The sequence below is a fragment of the Pygocentrus nattereri genome, chromosome 9 (assembly GCF_015220715.1).
Source record: "Pygocentrus nattereri isolate fPygNat1 chromosome 9, fPygNat1.pri, whole genome shotgun sequence".
In the NCBI taxonomy this organism is placed as follows: Eukaryota; Metazoa; Chordata; class Actinopteri; order Characiformes; family Serrasalmidae; genus Pygocentrus; species Pygocentrus nattereri.
The window spans coordinates 31705389-31722979 of record NC_051219.1 but is presented as its reverse complement, the minus strand read 5'-3'; the positions used below and the strand labels follow the sequence as shown (position 1 = coordinate 31722979).

The window sequence follows — 17591 nt, the reverse complement described above, 5'->3', positions numbered from 1 at the left end:
TCAAAGGAAACAGATGAGGTGGTAGTAGAAGTAAATACAGATGTTTTGTTTTCCATTTTTATATACGTACATACAGGATATACTCAAAAATCTGTCCTCGTGGGTTTACATTTCATTACATTCAATCGCCATTTTTGAATGTAACTTTTCACTTAAAGTGCTAATTTTGTGACATTTTGTGACATCGGTCACACATAACATATATTTTATATATTTTGCAATCTATGTTACGCTTTTATCTTAGAAATGATTCTAGTAGCCGTTCTTATACTAACCGGATGTTACGCAGAGACTTCAGAGGGCATGGGGAGGTCGCTGGGGAAGCTGGGACGGTGGCGGAGCGCATTAATGTCCGCCTGCTTTGAGGGAAGGTGCGTGTCCGCTGTGTCCGCTCGGGCTGCCCCTTCAGGAATGCGCCGCATGGCTCAGGCGCCTGTGTTTCTGGAGAGAAAGACGCGTTAGAGACGGAGCCGCGTCTTCGTCGTGTTTTCGTCCGCTGCCGTAGCCGCCCGCGCGCATCGCATTATTATCATCATCATCATCATCGGTGCGCTGAATAGTCAGCTTAGCCCGCTAGCCCGCTCGGAGTCTCCGCTGTAGCCATTTAGCGCGCTAGCTTAGCGATCATAAGCAGCCGGACAACCAGCTGAAGTGGCCGTCCTAGGCGGCTAGAGAGCCGGCTGTGACTGTAGTGACGGTTACATCGGGTGGTCTTGTTCCTTAGCTAGCTGGCAATTGTGAAATAAAGAAGAGGGAGTGGGTGACACACGTGGGGGCCCGGCCGGGGACAGAAAGACGGAGGCGACGCAGCGGTGAGAGCCAGGGAGCGGCCGATGAGTTCAGAGCAGGGCGGAGAGCCGTTGCAGGAGGAGGCTGAGCAGCCGGGACCGAAAACCCGCGGTGAGGACGGGACCGGGACTGGGACTAGAACTGGTACCGAGACCGCACCCGGGACCGGCGGAGGAGATTCGGGCGACATGGTGGGTCAAGGCCTTGAATTGCTTTCCGTGTTACCTTCCTAAAAAGCGCACAACAAGGTGGACAGCCACCGTCACCTGGCCCCTGTCGGCTGAAAAAGGGGGTGTAGCTAACTAGATAACCTAGCGAGCTAAGTTAAGTTAGCTGCCTTGCTTGGCTAAATAAGGCCAACGACGTGTGGTGTTAATTTGGCATGGCTAGCGCGAAGCTGAAGTCAGCCCATTGCTCTCCAATTTCTTGCTCAGTTTTTCCCGTTCCACCTTAAATGGTGCAGAATGTTGCTGCTGCACCATTTAAGGTGGAACAGGAAAAAATCGAACAAGAAGCTGGCGAATAGGAAGCCGACTTCTGCCTCGTCTGGCTAGCATTGACATACATAACGCTAGGTCTAAATGGCAAGTTGCTCATGGCGTGAAGGCTTCAGATGGCTAGTTAGTTAGCTAGCTAGCGTTGTTTGTCAATTGATTATTAGAAGTTATGTAGCTCTTTAGACGCCCCCTCATAACACTGCGACAACATGACGCCGTTTAGGTTTGGCACGTTCACTCCATCACTGTGTAGCTCCTGGCCTCCATCAGTGTGTTTTTTAATGAAGTGGCATGCTAGCTAGCTAGCTAGCCTCATAGCTAACATTACGTTAGTTGTCTAACGAGTCAAACGCTTACGTTTTGTTTTGCTGCGACAGGCGTTATGGTTAGCCGGGGAGCTACCGCTTAGTTATTGCACTAGTTAAGTTGTTAAACTTGTTAGAAACAGACCAAAGAGCAAGTTTTGCGGTGGAGCAGATCTGTAGTTATCGCGGTTAATCGTTCCGTGTTTAGCTAATGGCTAACTGCAGGTCGAGCAGCGTTAGCGGCCTGTGCGATGCCATTGCTTGTGAAGCTTACTGAGTCAGTCATATGACAACGAGCTCTAGCGTATTTATGGCAAAAAAATCCGAGTAGACCTGGATCAGATCCTTTACCGGCGACGTTTTACGAACTGTAAAGCCTGACATATGTTACAGTCGGACATGGCAAACGTTGTATTTACTTCTAAAAACCGTTTGCCACCTGGGAATGCTCTGGTCTACAGGGTTTCCTGTCTGAGAGAGAGAGAGAGACAGGGCCCGTGGCCAATGTTTTTACCAAATGCATCGTCTCATTTCTCTCTTATTAATGATTACTCTGCACTGTCTTCTGGAGCAACAGTCATTTCAACTTGTATTTGAGCACGGAGGAGTCTTTTAGGGGTAATTGTATTGGTGTTAAAGCTTAATAATGTGCAACAGCTGTTTTTGAAGTGAGGTGACATGGAGGAGGAGCCGAGTCCCCTTTGTAGCAGGTGGTTGCTCACAATTGCGCCCCCATTCACATGTAACATGTCCTGGTACTAAATATTTTAGCATAGCAAGCTGTAACAGTGTTGGAAGCCAGGCTATAAACACAGCGCTGATTTATTTATTTATTTATTTATTTATTTTTCAGTCAACCCCGTTTCATTAGTTCAATTGCCTGTTCAGTCAAGTCACATATATCAATCACCTGTGCGGTGAAAAGAGATGTTATTGCATTTTAAAGGAATTCCATCACTTTAGCAAAATTCCCAGATTAATTCGGTCCTCGAGATGAAGTCATTCAGACTGGTTTGATATGAAATGCTTCATTGTAGAGAAACTTGCATACTCTGGTTTCTTTACAGTGGTGGTGATGGGAATCAGGGGTCACCATGTCTGCAGCACGAATGGCTTTCATTTTTTATTTTTATTTTTTTCAATTTTATTTGCTATCCAAAACCACAAGTGAACCTACATTTTTATATGTAATGTTGATGACTTTGTGAATGATATTGCATAGATTTGTCTTTTTTATTTTATTTTATTTTATTTTATTTATTTATTTTTAAATAGTCAGTCTTCCCCTTTAAATGTCTGCATTGGCCCTTCAGTGCTTTTACTGAGTTAGACTTTCCCAACTTAATGTGAGGGCTAGCATACATTCATTCCAGGAGAGCAGCCAAGAAATAGTGTCAGCAGTCTTGAATTCCAGGTGATTATAGCAGTGACAGTAATTTTTGTCTAGCAAGTCAAATGATCAGAAGACAGATTGGGGATTTAATGCTTGTTTCATTATTTTGAGCTGTGTTTACTCAGCAAGACTCATTCTGTTCACTTTCACAGTGAAGTTATAGCCCAGATTAGTGCTACATGGTGTAGTTTAATTCTACATGGTGTGCCTAGTGCTATACACTTCACTCATGGTATCCAGGACCTGGGTGATAACTACAGCGTATGTAATTCGTTGCATGCTTCAGATTATTTTGAAAGAACAGTTCAAAATACATAAATGAAATAAATAGCAAGTTTCCTTTTTTGTTCTTCTGTATAAGTTTTTCAAAGAAGAAAGCAGACAAACAGTCCAGTCAATACAAGCTATGTCAGCTTAGTCATTATTTTAGCAGAGTGGCAGGACTCAGGCTTTATTAAAGGGTCCACATCTTACATTTTTCTCATGTTTTCTCTTTAACTTGAAAATTTTCTAACCTCTCTTTCCAATTAAGCAGTCTGTTTTTGTTCATTTGCATTTAAGACTGTCAATGAGCTCTGTTCTGGTTGGCTGCCCTGCATGGAGTATTACTGAAAAATCAATTCAGGCTTAACATTTAATGTAAACATAAATGGGTGGGTTTAACCTTCTGTAGCGTGACTGTGCTGGTATAAGTAAATGTGTTGGTTTTGTGACATCACATTTTGCAGCATAGTTTCTGTATTTGGATTGGGGAGTTGTACGGTACTTTAACCATTTTGAAACTTTAACAGTGTTTGAATTTTATTTCATTTTTTTTGGTCAGAAGCTAGAGTGGAAGTGATTGTTGACGTGAAAGATCTGGTAGTGTGAAAAGGGAAACAATTCTTTTAACCTTCACTGTTTAACCTTTCAGTCAAGCTCTGAAATGATTGGAAGCTTTATGGTATTTTCACCTTTTGAAGTTTACAACTCAATACCTACAGGTCCTGTTGTGTGAGATGGTCTGTGATGTAATTGACTGTGTTTTAGGTATTAGCCATTGACGGCCAGGAGGGAGGGGGGGAAAGGGAAGAAACATTTAGTTATGTGCAAAATAATAGCAGTCTTAACATCATTAATGTTTAATTACTGATTGTGGCAGAAAAGATAATACATCACTTGATGAATGCCATGAATTTTGCTTAATCCAGGTATGTATCCTTTAAGGCAGGATCATGGAGCAAAACATAAATCTGATCTGTTCATTGTTGAGTAGAGTGGTGTGGAGTGAATGTAGCTGACCAGAAAGGAACAGCTGAGTGATGAACAACCTCCTGCCACTGTTTCTAGTATAATTGTCACATGTGTGATGTTAATTTGTTACATGTTAAAGTAAACAAATCGGTGGAATATACAATGCTGCTCTTGTTTCCAGTGACTGGTGCTTTTGAAACTATCACCTGATTTAATTGTTAAACATTTGAAGAACAGTGGTATGGTACATGTACTTTTTCCCTAAATTGAAGGTCAAGCTGCAAGACAGGTCCACGAAGTGTGTAAGCATAGTGGTCAAATGGTGGCAAAAGCAGATTTCTCTCTTGGTTGATTCAAAGTGACTATTATTGCTGGCTCACAGTCTTGTGACATGTGTCCTGGATACCAAGTTTAGGCTGTCCTAAGATTGAGAGCAGTTTTGGCTTATAAATTTGTACCTACCATCACAATTGTTGTGCAGGCTACATTTAGCAGTTTTATTGCCACACTTGCATTAATAATAAAGAAGCAGAGCTCTGCGCTCAGCCCGGTGTTTGTGTCTGGCATCGGTGCACCTTTACATAATGGTACAATGATTATTCAGAACACTTTACAGTAAGACTTGACCTATAAAAATTTAATTAATAATAACCAGTAATGTTGGCTAGAAATTTTATCTTATTTTAATTGTATGCTTCAGTAGTCTTAATAGTGGTTTACTGAAAGATATTCTCCAGTTGTCATCTGTGAATTGTGAAATGACCATCAGTTATAAATGGTCACTTCTTAAACTCAAAATGCAGAAATACAGCATTGAATGATATAAATGGTGCAGCACTGGAGGGTGGAGTTACCTAGAATTCTTTAAAACTATCCAAAAGCACATTTTCCTAAGAATTTGTTTTTGTATGTGTGTTTATAACTTTGTCCTTAAGCTGAATGTTTTGCATACATTTTACATGTTGGGTTTTTTTTTTTTTTTTTTTTTTACCAGTAATGGTGTTTGTGTGCCAATTCAGCCCATATTGATGTCATATTTTAAGTCTAAAAAACACAATTAAAAATCCTAATTATTGATGCTGTTTTTGTCCAATAGTGATAAAACCACAGGTTGTCAATATCAGCCAATGTTATGAGTCAGCTGACATATTGATTGGTCTTTTGACATTAAGTAGGGAATAGGCTTTTTTTTTGGTTGTTTTTTTTTTTTTTTTTTTTTTGTTATCTAAGAGGAATATAAATGTTAGATAATGCAATAGGCAACTCATTCATATTTCCCTTCTTGTTGCAGTCAGGCACATTGAATGGAGCACACCTTCGATTTTGATCTCTGCAATCCAAATATGTGGCTTTATATAAGTCCTCTGTTGTAGATAACATGGATATCAGTACTCCGCTTGGGGTTGACATTATTTTTAACATTATTTTCCCCATCCCCAGTAGTGCTTATTCTCCTGCACATAAGTATTCTTTTTCTTAATTTATTAGTCCTTTAGGTAGCTTTCTGAGTCATTTAAGCATATGCCCTGCTTCTTCCCCTTTTACTCTGGTAGCGTACTCCCAGATGCTTAGTTTGTAAGGTTTCTTTTTTTAAAACTGATTAATTTATTATTTAATTTAAAAAGATGACACATGAGACCAAAGAGGATCTCGCTTATTTCTGCATTTCTAGTTTAAGCCACAATTAAGATTCAGTATTGAAATCCACAGTATCTGTATTGGCATCTTGGTATGGTCTGAAAGTATGAAGTATGGCTAAAGAGACTGTTAGGTAGTGTCCTCTGTATGTATGTATTTATTTATTTAAAAAATGTATTTATTAAATATATAAATTTTTAATAAACATTACTTCAAATGGACTAAGACCACATGTATAATCAATAAGTGCAGTATATTTTGGATATGCACATTTCTACACACACAGCACCTTGTTTGGAAGTGCCTTAAAAAATCTCCTTACCCTAAATGCAGTCGATTTTCTGTGTTTATCTGAAATATATCTTGCTGTCTCATTTCCATCATTTTGTTGGTTTATATGTATTGCCTAAACCATAGGGCTCGAATAGTACTTGCATTCAGCGGCTGAATGAGCCTTCCTCTTTCGTGGTGTACAGAAGTGGGAAACAAAATACACTTACTTCACATTGGTTTGTGTAAACACAGAGGTTCTAACTGTTAGTTACATAGGTACTGGTCCTGAGGAGGCCTGTTGTTGGATGTATGGGGCAGTTAGGAAAAAAGTTATGCAGAAAATGTGTTTTGAGGAAGGAAGGAAGGAATGGACTGTGATCGAGAAGAACAGAAACCGCATGCCACAAGGATTTCTGTTAGCACTTAATAGTTTGAACAAAATATCTAGTTGTGATTTTTCTGATTATCACTGGGATTTGAAGTTACATTTGATTTTTAAAGTTTTTTTTTTTTCCTGTGGCCAGGAATATCAGCACATCCACCTTTTCTAGCGTGACTGCGCTAGATCTCCAGTTAGTTGTTGTCATCATCACACCTCATGCATATTTGGTTGCTTCTGGTTAGTTTAAACTGGGGGTCACCAGTTATATCTGTGAAGGGCCAGTGAGGCTTAAGGTTTTCATTCGTACCACACAGGAGCACACCTCATATTAACAATCAATTGTTCAAACAACTGTGCTTCTGTTCTGATTAGAGTGAAAATGTGCTTCCACACCAGGCAACGTTGTTGGTTGTGTAGACTGTAATAAATTCAGTTCTTGCAGTTCTTATAGTTGTGCCCTCTTAAATGTGCAGTTTTGAAGAAAAAGCCCTAAATCTTGCAGCTCTTATTCATCGGTAAAACTTTGAGGCAGATAATATCATTTCTTTTTCTTTTGGTAAATGTAACTAATTTTCATTGGCATCCTTTTTTTCCCTCATATGTTGGACTGTTCTCAAAGTCACAGTGAAATGAATCTGATCTGTCATGTTCTCAGGTGACCTCAAAAGGAGCCGGTCTGAATCCTAATGCCAAAGTGTGGCAGGAGATTCCAGCTGCATCCAGTGAGACTCTTGTGGATGGCACTGAGGCCTCTCCCTGGTCCCAGCATAACGTGACTGAGGGTAAACCAAATCTATTAATGTCTTTTATTAAGTAGTTCTTGCTGGCAAAAATAGGTTACTGTTGATATCCTCTTCTGTACTTAGAAAGGAGTATTGTAACTTAAATTTACCATGATAACTAGACATACTGATGATTAACTGATTAGCTGTTAAACAACAACTATATAGATGTTAATTTTAATTGAAGAACTAAATCATTAATTTTAATAGGCCAGAGCTATCGATAAAGGGATTTAGAAATGTTTAAACCTTCCCAAATGTCATCAAATATCATAACTATGCTTTTTATTTTAATGTTGCTTCTGTTCAGTGTAGCTTTTAAGCTGTATGAGTTTAATGGGTCAGGTGTGTAGTTTTAGGTTACTTAGTTAATGATGATGATCGGTTGTCTGTCAAAACAGTTTGCATCCGTAGTTGTAATGTTAACGTATAGTCATAAAGAGCGTTAGAGCTTAATTGATCACAAGTAACGTTGCCTACCAGTCTTAGTATGCTCAACATTGATAGGACAAATGCTAGAGATGTTGCTGACACCTGTTTTGATTTGACTCTGTGTTTACTCAGAGCCTAATGGATGTAAACCATACACGCCTGGGTTCTCTGTGCTTGCGGGCAACGGTAGCTCTGCCACTGCGGAGGGTGTGGTAAACGGCATGGAGCCCCCTGATCCAAACTTCACTGTTTGTGAGCCCACCAGTGGAACTAATGGTTGGTAGTATAAACACCAAAGCTCAACTTGGATTTATGTTACACTCAGTGTCAAATGCAGTCTCATTTGTCTGTGCCATTGGCTGTAGGAACATCTACAAGTCATACTTTGTGCTCTGATGGCATGTGCTTTTTGTACACAGTGGAGTCCAAACTGTCTGAGGAGCAGCCTCTCTCTGCAGAAAGTCTGCGCGAGTCTCTCAAGAAAGAGCTGGAATTCTGCTTCTCCAGGTGGGTCTGGTCTCTGAGGCATCTAGTGTCAGATCTCAGCAAATGTATGTATTTGGGTTTTGAGTCTTTGTCACTTAACTTCTGTATGTCCAACAGGGAAAACTTATCAAAGGATCTTTACCTGATTTCTCAAATGGACAGTGACCAGTTTGTCCCGATTTGGACTATTGCCAGTATGGAAGGAATCAAGATCCTCACCACTGACATGGATCTTATCTTGGATGTGTTGAGATGTATGTATTGTTGTACATTTTTACATTTCTACAATTTCACTTTTTAAAATGTTTTGCAGGTACAGGCCTTTGTTTCATGTTGTTGTCCTAAAACCTTGTATCTTTGAAATGGTAAATGTATAAGAGAAGGAACGTGTGTTGCTAACTTTTTAATGTCTTAATGTGCACTATATGGCCAAAAGTATGTAGACAGCACTTCTCATTATGGAATCCAAATGTTTCGGCCATGCTCATTCCTCACAGTTGTATGAAATCAAGCACATAGCCATGCAGTCTCCACAGACAAACATTGGCAGTAGAAGGGGCCATACTGAAGAGCTCCATGACTTTATACATAGCACTGTCATATGTTGCCACATTTGCCACAAGTCAGTTTGTGACATTTCTGCTTTGCTAGATCTGCCCCAGTCAACTGTTAGTGCTATTATTGTGAAAAGGAAGCATCTAGGTGCAGCAACGGCTAAGCCACAAAACAGTAGACTTAGCAAGCACACTGCAGGGTTGGTGAGTGCTGAATCATGTTGTTTTTTAATTAAAAAAGAAAAAAAAACTGTTGTCTGTTGCATCACTCACTACAGAGTTCCAAACTGCATCTGAAAGCAACATCAGCACAAGAACAGTGCATCAGGAATTCATAAAATGTGTCTCTGTGGTGTGCAGCTGCACACAAGCCTAAGATCTTTATGGATTTTGCCATACGTCAGCTGGGGTGGGGTACACTGAATCGCACTTCACTATCTGTTATAGCTGCAAAGGGGGGGCCAAGTGCATATAGGTGTGATGGTCAGATGTCCACATACTTTAGTCCACATAGTGTATGTTTATGTAATAAGGTTATGCAGCAACAAATGTGGAGCCATTCCTATTAGTTCACCTTGAAACACTGTAAAATGCAGCTGACATTTTTAAAATGTTTTTTGCATATGGGCCATTTAAAAAGAAAAGGGGTCACAAGGTTTTGATTTGACAGCTGTTATCGCATACTTGTTTTGTAATTACCCTTTTGCATTATATTGTCTGGCATTTTGTTCCTCTATGACTCGTTTCTGTGCTCTCTCCTCAGCATCTCCTATGGTGCAAGTGGACGAGAAAGGGGAGAAAGTGCGACCGAATCATAAACGCTGCATCATTATTCTGCGAGAGGTTCCCGAAACAACCCCTGTTGAGGTATGTTATGGAGATGCAGAAGAATGAAGCATCTCTAACTCAAACTCATCCATGCCTCATTTGTACTGTGTTCTGTTGCTAGGAAGTGGAAGCTTTATTCAAGAATGACAACTGTCCTAAGGTCATTAGTGTGGAGTTTGCACACAACAATAACTGGTACATTACATTCCAATCAGATACGGATGCTCAACAGGTAAAAGCATTGTTTTTATTAGTTATGCACCAGTATGGGAATTGTGCCATTGCTGTTATCCAGTATTTTTTCACATACAGTTTTGCTGACTGAAAAATAACAATGTATAAATTGGGAAAGCTATTTGAATTGGCTTTATAGATAAATATAACACATATCCTATGTGATTCTGATTATTGTGAATTCTGATGTTTTCCATATAGAGTATTGGGTTTTTACTTTGTCACTTTTTTGGTAATAACTGTTGCCAGTACAAGATTTAAGCTCTTCACGACACTAATTTTCATCTTTGTTAAATTACAACCCCCTCCTTTCAGGCATACAAATATTTAAGGGAAGAAGTGAAAACATTTCAGGGAAAACCAATCATGGTGAGTTTTGTGTGAAATGAGTTTGTCCTATATAACAAAATACTCCCATTTACTCATTTGATGTCTTCTCTTTTGTCCACAGGCTAGAATAAAAGCCATCAACACCTTCTTTGCGAAGAATGGCTACCGTAGCCTGGACTGCAATGTGTACCAACAACAGTCTCATACGCAGTCTCAGTACAGCTCACCACTCTTTATGCAGCCTGTCTACAGCCCTCAGCAACAATATCCACTGTATGGCATTGTACCTCCCACCTGGACTCCATCTCCAACTCCATACTTTGAGACTCCCCTGGTATGGCTTGTTACTCAAACCTGTTGAGTTTTAAATGCAACAGGACTGTGGGACTTTACAATCCATTAGAAATGTACTGAGGGGAAAACAGGATTTTTCAAAACTTCCACACAGATCAATTTTTTTATCTATGTGGAAGTTTTTTTTTTGTATGTGTGTTACATTTTATACACACACACACACACACACACACACACAGTAAAATAGTGGACAGGTACTATACCTGTCTTATTTGTCTAATGTTCAGACATCGGATAGGCAGAGGCTTGGCTTGGTGTGTCTCGGTACACTTGTGAAGAATGAGCCATTTCACGTCAAAACACTGAATGATTTTGCTTGTATCCTAATGTCTTTTGAGGATCTGTAGAATTCACATTTTAATTTGAAAACTTGCTGTTATTTATTTCTCCTGTTACCATAGGCACCTTTTCCCAACAGTGGTTTTGTCAATGGATTTAGCTCAGCCGGACACTACAAAACTGGTTCTAATTCTCTCAACATTGGACGACCCTTCAGCAGAAACCGGTTTGTCCTTTTAAGATTCTTTTATCTCAGTGTGGCAGTTTTTCATAGCACATTGATCAGTACACTCTTAAAAATGATGGTTGTTCAAGGGTTCTTTAGTAACGAAAACATTTCTATATAGAACCATGATTTAAAGGGGTCTTTGTATCACTAAGGGGTTCATCAGGTTGATGAGGAATGTGCTAAAGATGGTTTTGTATAGCACCAAAAGATTTCTTCTGTTGTTAGTGTCAAGCTTGTAACTATAGACAAACTCTTTTTGGTGCTATATAGAACCCATTTTAAAAAGGTTCTATATAGAACCATAATAAGCACATTCATCAATCTGAAGAACCCTTTCAGGATACAGGGAGTTCATTGAGTGACTATGGTTCTATATAGAACCATTTTCTTTACTAAAGCACCCTTGATAAACCATAATTTTCCAGAGTGTAGATGCTACAGTAGCAGCAAACTAGTGCGAGTTAAAGGCAATTCTGTGCCTGTATGTATGCATGTTAATGATCTGTAAACTCTGTAAACTGTAGCTTTTGGAAAACATTTTGCTTAGATATTTGCTTTCTAATTAACTCATTGCTCCATTTCGAACTACGAAATATAACCGGTCGCTCAGGTAGGTTATTTGAATGAATGTGATGTTTTTCAACCCTTCATGTTGATTTTCTTATTGTCCCCGCAGTGTTCCACTCTATTCAAGAAAGAATGTAATAAATGCCTTCAGGTACAGCTGCTGAAGCTTGAAAAATCATTATACCTGCCTAATCACTCCACTCTTTTCATACCTCAGAAATAACTCATCAAAATAAACCATCCAATAATACTGCAGAACATACCTTCCCGTCTCATAATTCTGTGGTTAACTAAACATCCTTTCCCTTCCATTTATATTAATACTTCCTGTATTTGATTTAAATGATGGTACACAGTGTTACTTTGGCCATGCTTATGCAGTGAAACTTGTATTGGTGTGGGGAGAAATGCCAAACCAATCTGCATTCTGAAATAATTTTGATGTCGGAAATGTTTGGCCCTTTTTCTGCCACTATGACGCGAGCAAGAGCGCAATTTTTTTTCCTGCCTCTGTTGTGTCAAAATAACATTCTCCATAACTAACATTTTGTGTTTTTTGGTCATTCTTACTGTGCTTTGGGTGAGGTGTAGCTCTCAAAGTAACAGGCTAACAAAGAAGGCTTTCAAAGTTGATTGAAATCCCTGCCCAGTGTTTTAACATTTGACTTCTGGAAACTACAATAAAATCTGGCAGCCTAAGTATAACTTGCTTTTTTTTTATTATTATTATTATTTTATTTTATATACTTTTTGCCATACAAGTAATACACTGTATGGAATAGTTTGTGTTACCAATGACATAATGGTCAAAGTTAGCCCACTGGCAGGGAAATGCAGTGATTTGAATGCCCTTCTATACTTGCTTGCAAGTACATTTTTATATTATGGAGATACTGCATGCTGCCCCAATCCATGGATCATGAGACTATCTGAACTGATCTATCCAATGATATCTTTTATGAGAACTTGCAGTTATATCTGATTCTAGCTTCTTTTTGAACAGGAACCACGTGAAACCTCAGGCACGGGCTAACGATGGGCTGACCTCTACTGTCCCCCCTGTGTCTCTGGTGGATGGGCTCCGCAGTCCACAGCCTCCTTCTAGCAGTGGCCCAGCACTGGGATCTTCCGAGCTCAGTTCCTCCTTCCCTCACCTGGCCTCCACCGACGTGACTGAAGACAGTACTGGGGCTGGACGTGGACGGTATTCATTCTTCTTGCCATTGTTCACTAAGAGTAAACTACTCTTTTCCCCAAGATGTACAATACTGTGCAAAAGTCAGGGAACACTTTGTTAATTTAATTTCCAGTTAGTATAGCTACTAGGTTCAGTGTCAGGAGAAAAGAAGGATACGTTTAACAGGAACTTCCCCGAAATCTTCGGACGTTAAAACCGAACAGATCCAATATTACACTTAATTTACCCTTTCTTTATTTTTCCACACCTGCTGCCACATTACCTCTTCCATCTTCCAATCAAAGCTGTTCCCAAAGAAGTTGCTTGCATTATGTTCCCCTTCAAAGAGACAAAAGAAATGGACAAAACAGAAAACTTGTCTTAGAATGTTGAAACTGAGTTTCCAAGATGTAAAGTAAGGTTTAATTGGCTAAAAAGTCTAACTTCGTGAGCAGCAGAAAATGTTCTAAGACTGAACTACATGGTAAAAAAATATCCCTACAGATTTATTTGAAAACCTGAAAATGAGTCTTCCAAAAAAAATTAAGGCTGTAATAAAAGCAGAATGTGGACACGCTTAGTTAAAATGTACTTATTTAGATGACGCTGTGTAATTTTCTGTTAAATATATCTTTGTTTTTTTTTATCATGCTAAAGTTCTGCTTAGTGGCTGTTTGGACTGGAAATTAAATGAAGTGTGGCTTTTTTTTTCTTTTCTTTTTTTGCACAGGACTATAGATAATCAGCCACTGTTTTAATGTGTTTAGTTTGCAAATCTAGCTGTGTGAAAGGAGCTTTTAGTTTTGCAGTACAACTGTTGAGGTAATGTAGTTAACAATAGGTGGAAATTGTCACTGGTTTTACATTGAATTTGGGGTAAGAGGAGACTGAAGTTTCTGCTTAACCAACACCTAAATGTTTTTAGTAAATAGCATATTACTTGCTTGTTTCTCTTCATATGGTTCATCACATTACAATTGCAGCAAACACTAAAAATGGCCTTCCAAATTTGATGGCTAGTTGCTGTGAGCCATTTCTGCTCACAATGCAAAAAAGTTCTGTCTTACTTTTCCATATAGCTCAACAAATTTGACCCCCTCCCCCACAAAAGCCCTAATCCCCCGTGTCAAGCCTAACATGAAGTCAGATTACCTGATCTGAGCTCTCTAGAGACTAGAGTGACTCATTGAATTAATTGCCACCCAACAATACCCTCAGCCCTCTTTTGTTGCATGGCTCTCCTGTAATACTGAAGTTATAAACCTGTGTTTACAGGAGGACTACATACAGAGGGACTCGCCGGAGGAGAGAGGATGAACGCACAACAGTAATATTGATGCGACTGCAGTTTCTGTTTTAGAGGTTTTGTTGGCCTTTTTATTGTACTTTTTTCAAATCAGAAGTGAATTTTGTTTTATTAACTCTTTCAGAGGCCAGTTCCACTTGCTGAAGTGAAGGTTCCACAACCTAAATTTGACCTGGCTGCCTCCAATTTTCCTCCTCTGCCTGGTTGCTCTGCCAGTCCACAGGGGGAGCCCATGCTGGAGAACCGCATGTCTGATGTGGTACGGGGTCTGAACAGAGACAAGGTTGGTTTAGGCAACTGAAAGGCCAGTAAAGGCATGTTCTTTTATTGATGAGAGCTTGAGAGGTTCAGTTTTCTTGACTGCAAGAATTCTCCATTTCCAGCAGTCGGACGTAAACAAAGAATCTGCTGTGAGTCCTGCTGGTCCAGTCTCGGAGGAAACTGTGCCCAGGCCTACTCAACCTGCAAGCAAACCGACTGTTCACCCTGCGGATCCTGCTACTCACAGGTAGCCATGTATCCTGTCTGTATTGCTTAGCTTTGGCCTTCCTGAAGACAAGAGACTCCAAAGCAGCTATTGTGCATTCTACATTAGTGTTGATTCTGTGTCTCATTTGCTTCTGCTTCCTAGCACAAACCCTCAGGAGAAGAAACTGGAGAAAGCTGAGCCTTTGGTCCATAAAGAGATGCCTGTAAACCCAAGCCCTACTGCAGCCATTCCACCAATCCACACGCAGCCTGCACCTGCCCTCAAGACTCAGCCGAATCCAGCCAGCCCTGCAGCCTTACAGGCCAACCCTGCTCACTCCAGCACCGCCACACCGGTGAGACCCTTTTATTCATAACAGTGGACACCAACCCTGCTCTTGGAGAGATCTATCTGGCAGAGCTTGGCTCCAACTCTTATCCACCTCACCTGATCCAACATGATCCCTAAATAGCTGGACTGGATCTGTAAGATTTAAGATGCAAAGGAAACCTACAATATGGTAGATGGATCATCAGAGGGGTTGGTGACCACTCAGGGTATAAATCACTGGCCACACAGTGATTCAATATATCAATCCTTTCATTAATTAATTAATTAATTCATTCATTCATTCATTCATTCATTCATTCATTCATTCATTCAATGATGATGGATTTTCAGCTCTCTTGACTTTGGTTATTTTTGATTGGAGTCAGCATCATTTATAAAATATACATATTATATAAAGGTATAAACATACATTGAATATACATGTGCCATTGTTAACACAGCAGTAGAGTATGGAGCTGTGTAACCGAGTAATTACTAAGATGATCAAGGATAATAAAGAAAAGAGTGTCTTAAATATGGGGGGGGGGTTATTTAAAAGTTATTTATAAAGTTTATTTATAAAGTTATAAATAAATGTAAATGATACTTTGTTTCTTGATGTGACAGAACAGTATAGGAATCAGCAAAATGCTTAAGTGGTTTGAGAAATCTTTAATGAACTTGGATTTAAGATTTCATCGCAAATTATTATATAGCAGTTTGTAATGCAGGAATCTACTTTATATCTAGCCTGAGTAGCACTGCTTAGATAATAACTTTAAGTGCTTATGTTGAAATTCCCTAATGCTGAACTAAGATAGTGGTCTATGTTCAAACAGGGTTTAAGTTCTTCTTGGCCAAAACACACATTCACATTGCCTGTTCTTTGTTGTAGTTTTGTAGTGAATCCTTCCTTAAGACCTAACTCTGAAGCTTCTTAGCTGTATTTCAAACAAAACATCTTACTTCATGTAGTTTTACTTCATACTCACATTTTGTAAAAGCATTATACAACAAGCATTCTAACAATAAACATACATACACTTGTTGCACACAAGTGATTTGAGTGGAGAATCTGCAAAACTCACCTTTATAGTGACATGGGTATTCTGTATTATTCAAACTGCAAAATGATCATTGTTGAATGTTAATAAAATGTTACCATGTTTCTGTAATTTTAGTTTGGCCAGAAAATATATGTGCGCGCACACAGACTATTCCTATGATCATTGTAAATGACAATTCAGAGTGATGAATCGATGCATTTTGCAAGTTCTGTTCATGTTATGTCCTCTTTAGGAGCCTCGCAAGCTCAGCTATGCCGAAGTGTGTCAGCGTCCACCTAAGGATCCCCCTCCTCCACCTCCTCCTCCTGCTGCTGCCACTTCTGCCCCTGCCAGTGCAGCCTCTCAGCCACTGAGAGAGCTTCGGGTCAACAAGGTGGAAGAGCAGTCCACAAGACCTGCTGAACGACAGGAGCGGCCTCAGGAGCGAGGAGGAGACTGTAAGGCCAGGGAGGGCCGGCTGGCCCGTGACTCCCAGGGCTTCTATCGCAGCAACGGCCCCCCAAGAGCCAATACAGGAGGATTTAAACTACGTGAGCAGCAGAGACGCCCCCCTTTTACCCGACGCACTTCTCCCCAAGGAGGATCCAGACACACTGGCAAAGAGCAGAACATCCCCCCTATATCGCCAAAGTAAAGACTAAACAAAATCCTTAATGTGTGAGTTTATATATATATATATATATATATATATATATATATATATATATATATATATATATATATATATATATATATATATATATATATAAATAAAAATCTCACACATGCATATATAAATACATATATATTAAACAGATGAAATATAAAAATTTAAAATCTAATGGTAGCCACCCCTCCTGCCTGGAGCACATCCAGAGGAAAAAAAATCTTATGAAATGACATTGCACAGACTGGGACGTCCAGGCATATGGGCATGAAAAATCAGAAGCTACTATAAGCTTGTTGAAGGAGGTTCTCAAATAGGAAAAATGTGTGCTTCTCACTTGACAATGTCCCCTCAGAATGTAAATCAATGCGATTTATTTTATTTTTTATCCCTTTTTTCTTTTCTTTCTTTCTTTATTGAGAAGAGGGCCTTTTACCCAATTGGGGAGAGGTGGGTCCCAGTGCTCAGTGCTGTAGAACTGAAAAAATATCTGTGGTCTGCAAAGAACATATGCACTAAGAAGAAAAAGGAACATGCATACTGTATTTGTCATGTACCTATACAAATATCACTTTTGACATGCAATGATCATCTGATATTTTCTTTTTTTCTTTCTTTTTTTGCTTTGTTTGCATTTGCAGGGCACTAGGAAAGCAAAATGAGTGTGGAAAGAGTTGAGGGGGGGGGTGTAAATGAACCTTGATCTATGAGTGGAAGGATGTGTTTTGCAGTAGTGTTGATTTAATCCGTTTTGGGATTTAGATCCCATATAAAACATGCAAAGTGTGCTTGAGTGGATTGGCAAATTAGCTAGGAGCAACAGTGAGGTTTGCTGTTGTTCTGGAATTTTGCATTAATATGCGTGACATAGCTGTTGATTACATTTCGCTCCCAGAGTCAGATCTTGTTTAGAAGTTTTGTAATGCGAAGTAAAATCTAAAGGGTTGTAGAGACTTGGTAATGATTCGTATACATCACTTAATATGGTGAAGGCCTGCCAATAATTATGCT

General features: G+C 39.5%; 1 protein-coding gene across 2 annotated transcripts; it reads left to right on the top strand.

Annotated features, from left to right (window-relative positions):
* The first annotated feature begins 325 nt into the window (after positions 1–325).
* On the top strand, positions 326–16590 carry LOC108432190 (la-related protein 4). Of its 2 annotated transcripts, XM_017705865.2 has the most exons (17): positions 326–980; positions 7166–7292; positions 7857–8000; positions 8144–8231; positions 8328–8464; positions 9528–9631; positions 9714–9824; positions 10142–10195; positions 10278–10490; positions 10912–11015; positions 11695–11736; positions 12589–12789; positions 14038–14089; positions 14193–14351; positions 14452–14576; positions 14700–14892; positions 16167–16590. In XM_017705865.2, the coding sequence occupies exons 1-17, from the start codon at positions 834–836 to the stop codon at positions 16566–16568; spliced, it is 2403 nt and encodes an 800-aa protein (XP_017561354.2). In that variant the 5' UTR covers positions 326–833; the 3' UTR covers positions 16569–16590. The 2 variants fall into 2 exon arrangements, with proteins under 2 accessions (XP_017561354.2, XP_037397363.1); XM_037541466.1 differs by lacking the exon at positions 11695–11736.
* Positions 16591–17591: the final 1001 nt, after the last annotated feature.